At 35.5% G+C, this 4,483-nt stretch overlaps 1 protein-coding gene across 1 annotated transcript; it reads right to left on the bottom strand.

Annotated features, from left to right (window-relative positions):
- Positions 1 to 1,248: 1,248 nt before the first annotated feature.
- LOC140164155 (toll-like receptor 6) lies at positions 1,249 to 4,149 on the bottom strand. Its single transcript, XM_072187398.1, has one exon. It carries the CDS (start codon positions 4,147 to 4,149, stop codon positions 1,384 to 1,386), a length of 2,766 nt encoding a protein of 921 aa, XP_072043499.1. The 3' UTR covers positions 1,249 to 1,383.
- Between the last annotated feature and the right edge of the window lie 334 nt (positions 4,150 to 4,483).

Consider the following 4,483-nt stretch of genomic DNA (forward strand, 5'->3'; position numbering starts at 1 on the left):
CTTAGTTTAGTTTAGTTTTTATTCGGATATCACTTTTACATCAGTGGCGCTAACCAATCTGATGGTGTATCCAATACATATTAAATATTAACAACGTTTAATACATATTAAATATTAACAACGTGAATAAAAACAAAATTAAATTAGTAATACATATCAAAGGATTATACTAAAAATTACAAGTAGGTATACAATAGAGAGAGGATAGAGAGTGGAGATCGAGAGGAAAAGAGGGAAAGAGAGAGAGAGGAGAGGAGAGATATAAGAGAGGAGATCACCTAGGTTTCATTATCATTGAGGTATAGGACTTTTTATTTTTTCGGAGAAGAGCAGGTAGGGCAACTACTTGATTATATTTCTACATGTTCATACTACATACTCTGAAAATTTTAGAAAATTCGCACTTTTGAGTCCGTTTTTTTTAAATCACATTTTGTTCCTAAAATGGGGTTATAGCGCCCTCAACGGACACTCTCTCCATAGGGCTACATGTAAAGACCCGTTATAGACAAATGGCCCTAAAATAAAACGGACTCGTGCGAATTTCCTCAAATTTTGCATATGATGTAGATTTAACATCTGGAATGTAATGCAAGTGATGTCGTTGCTGCTCTTCTAAATTCATTTTTAAAATGTCCGCCCCAGACCAAGGTGAGAAGGGGAAGGGGAGAGAGGGGAGAGGGAGGGAAAGAGCGAGGGTTGAGTAGAGAGGGGAGAGACCGAGTGCGATTATATAATACTTCAATTAAAGCTAATTAAGATACACAAGAAGGCTAGATTAGAAAAGAATATGAAATTTTAGGTTTGCATGTAATAAGTATATACATAATATATTAACAAGAGCAACACGTTTCAAACATAAAAACAAATTAAATTAAAAAGTATTTACAAGTAAACCTCAAGCTATTCAATCTATGTTTGCTGACATACACATGTGATTAATGCAATCTGCTTGTAGTGCAGGGCGATCTACTCAAAATTTTTATTCCTCTATTGCTATGGTAGTTATCCGATTATTACGTCACTTCTACGGCGAATAAGACCATGCACGTTTTATTTAAGATTTACAATAGGCATCAAATGATTATATCATCAATAATAATTTGGAACTAGAGAGAAAATGGTACATATACATGACCATCAAATATGTTACTACCTATAGAAAGCAAGGAATCCAATTACTTCACTGAAATTTCAAGACAAGTGATTCATTATATATGTTAAGAAATGAGGTAAATTCTAGCGGTACCTCTTTTCTTATCATAAATAACGTACTATAACCCCGACTATAACGTGCTATAATATTAGCAATTATTTGGTGCACATCATAATCTCATAAATTCATGAAGCACCAGTTTGGTATGTCAAAATGAAATGCCTGTTTTAAACTTGAAAGCGTCGATCTAATGGCACGGGTCTTTTGAGTTCTTCTTTAAGACACCGCCAGAAAAGGTATTGCCCATGTCCATCTGCAGGCCATCTAAGGCACTCAACTCTGCAAAATAATTGTCTCAGCAGTAGAGTTAATTTCCTTTCAGGAAGGTCTTCCAGAAGTATAAAGATCAGGACATTAGGATTCTCTTCTAGAACCCTGCGATGTGCCATGTTTAGTTCAAAGTGACACCAATTGTCATCAACAAAATGAGGCGAGAGTATTGCAATAACTTTGCGACTTCTTTGTATGTGAAGTGACAATTCATTGAAGATGAGTCTGCCTGCACGTATGTCTCTGGTCTTAAGACAAAGTCTGTATGGTTCTTCGCCTTCCTCAATGTTGACTAGAAGTTCACCATCTACCCAATCTTCATCTTGTCCATGGTATATCACATAAGCATCATATCGAGGTACACCATCCTCGTCTTCATCATCACCAAGAACATCATCATCGTTATTGATAAGGTTGTTTTGATATGGTCTTCTGTTGAACAGAAGGAAGCGTATGTATCGAATATGCCATCGATATCTTAAGACTATTGTAGTTGCAATGACTACAACAACTAAACATGCTATGCCTATAGAAATGTACATCCACAATTTTGATTTGCAGTCCAAGTCAATCTCAGTCACACTTAATCCATATTTTGAGTCTGGCAGATGGCAAATATAATTGTAGTTATCAGGAAAGAGAAGATCAATAGGACCAAAATAAAGACTAACAACTTGATCAGTTAGTAACCACTCTCTCAATGCCATAACACTGCAATCACATAATAGTGGATTATTCTCAAGCTCTAATGTTTGAAGTTCTTGGTGATTTGATTGAGAAAGAATTGACTCTGGCACAACTGCAATTTTGTTCCCACTCAAAATTAATGTGTGCATATGATTCAGATTTTGTAGATTATCAAGTGATACAAGCTGATTGTAACTTAAATCCAGCCATGTTAAGTTGCCCAATAACATAGCTTCTTCTTTGTCAATAGCGGATATTGAATTTGAATGCAAGTCAAGATATTGCAGATTATGTGACTTAAATATATTCAGAATTGCTTTTATCGTGTTTTGAGTATACTGTGAGCCAAAGTGAACGTTGCCCATATGAAGTCTTTGTAAATTAGGTACAATAACTTCAGCGCTTACAATATTACCAGTCAAAATGTCATTGAGATAAAGAGTCATAAGTTTTGGACATGTACATTTACCAAGATAAATATACCAATATGATACATCCAAGATATTTAGATTAGGTGCATTATGACAAATCTTTACTAAGTGTATGCTGGATGAGCGCCATCCTGGTGATTTCTTACTTACTAGTAATGTTTTCAATAATGGGTTACATGGAAAGCTATGTGGGAAAGAATAAATGTTATTGTATGATAAATCCAACTTCTCAAGTGATGTGATCACACAAAGCTGATCATATGTGATATCACCTTGTATATGATTGTCAACCAGGTTCAGAACCTTGAGAGAATTGTATGTGCCAAGTATGCGTAGTGCACCTGATGCAAATACATTGAAATATAATAAAGTTAATTGTAACTCCCTTAAGTTTTCTAAGCCAACAAAGGCATTTACCGAGAACACCTTAACAGTTTGAGGATGTCCACTATTCCCAATTATCTGCAGCACATGCAGATTAGGAAACCACTTGAAAGGAGAACCTTCAATCCAAAATTCAGCGGCAAAGATTTTAAGTGCATTCAAAGTTGCATTATTACATTTTGGTAAGCCTTCAAATGTTGTGGAATTTAGATGTACTTGTACATGATGAAGGTATAGAGATAAGCTACGAAGTGATGAATTCAGTGAGTTTAAATCCATGATGATTTCATTGACATCTTTGGATGTTGAAATATAAAGACTTGTGAGGTAATGTAGGTACGCATAGAGAGAGTACAGTTCAACATGGTAAGCTTCAACATGTTTCAAAGGAATTTCTGTTAAGCATTCATGAGTTATGTTTAGTTCATTATCAACACCTGAAACGATTAATGTCTGCAGGGAAATCAGTGGGCAGAAATCATAATTGGTACAGCTTCCAATTGCAAGGTACAAGTGTAGGGTTTCTAATTTACTAAGTCCAGTGAATAGCTCTCTGGTGGCATTACAGTCAAATAATATCAATGACATATCCAATGAAAGACTCTGCAGAGATGTGAGGTTAATGAAAGGGGTGTTTGTCATATTGTTGAGCCATCTAAAACCAATGCTGAGGTCCTCCAAGTTTGTCAGTGCTGCAAGTGTCGATGAAGAGAAACTGTCGATTAGATTGTCTTTAAGATCAAGTATCTGTAATGAAACAAGATCTCTAAATGGAATACCAGTCAAGTTTTTCAAATTATTGTTTGACAGGTCAAGTTTGAAGAGTTTGTGTAGCCCTTTGAAGCTGTTGTCATAAATGTAACAGATATTGTTTGAAGACAAGTCCAGATCAAGCAAGTTGTTGAGCCCTGCAAATGCATCATCAGGAATATTGTTAAGCTGGTTGGAGTGCAATTCAATCCCCTGCAGAGAAGCATTACTTGGTAATAGTGGTATGCACACTAGGTTTCTGTAGGCACAATCCAGTCTTGTATGGTTGTAGACTTTACAAGGAATACTTCCTGATGGGTAACATGGTGACTGGTGAGTGGCTGCTGAAGTTAGTACCAATCTGTGGCACAATAAGAGTATACTGATGTATTGCAGTATAATCACATCCATGTTGTTAACAGATGGGTAAATGTGGAGAGAACTGAAATTTATAAAATGTTTTTCACATTATATGGACGTATCGAATGTTCACAATGGAAACAAGTTTACAAGTTATAGTATCGACACATGAGCAGACACAGGCAGCATCTACTTTCTGTCACGAGACAATGTTGTGACTTATTATTTTCTGTCGTGGTCTGTAATTTATTTGATTTAATCAGCTATTCCACTTTCCACGATTCCAGGAAAATACAGCTTAATTTTTTGATGAAACTAATATTATAGCATAAATGACCATAAGTTTAGAACTAACTGGCAATGAAAGAACATGTGATAAATTTAA

The sequence above is a fragment of the Amphiura filiformis genome, chromosome 11, assembly GCF_039555335.1.
Source record: "Amphiura filiformis chromosome 11, Afil_fr2py, whole genome shotgun sequence".
Classification (NCBI taxonomy): Eukaryota; Metazoa; Echinodermata; class Ophiuroidea; order Amphilepidida; family Amphiuridae; genus Amphiura; species Amphiura filiformis.

Bases quoted from the DNA above. Each gene is read 5' to 3' on its own strand.
- LOC140164155 (XM_072187398.1), bottom strand. From the start codon at position 4,149: ATGGATGTGATTATACTGCAATACATCAGTATACTCTTATTGTGCCAC.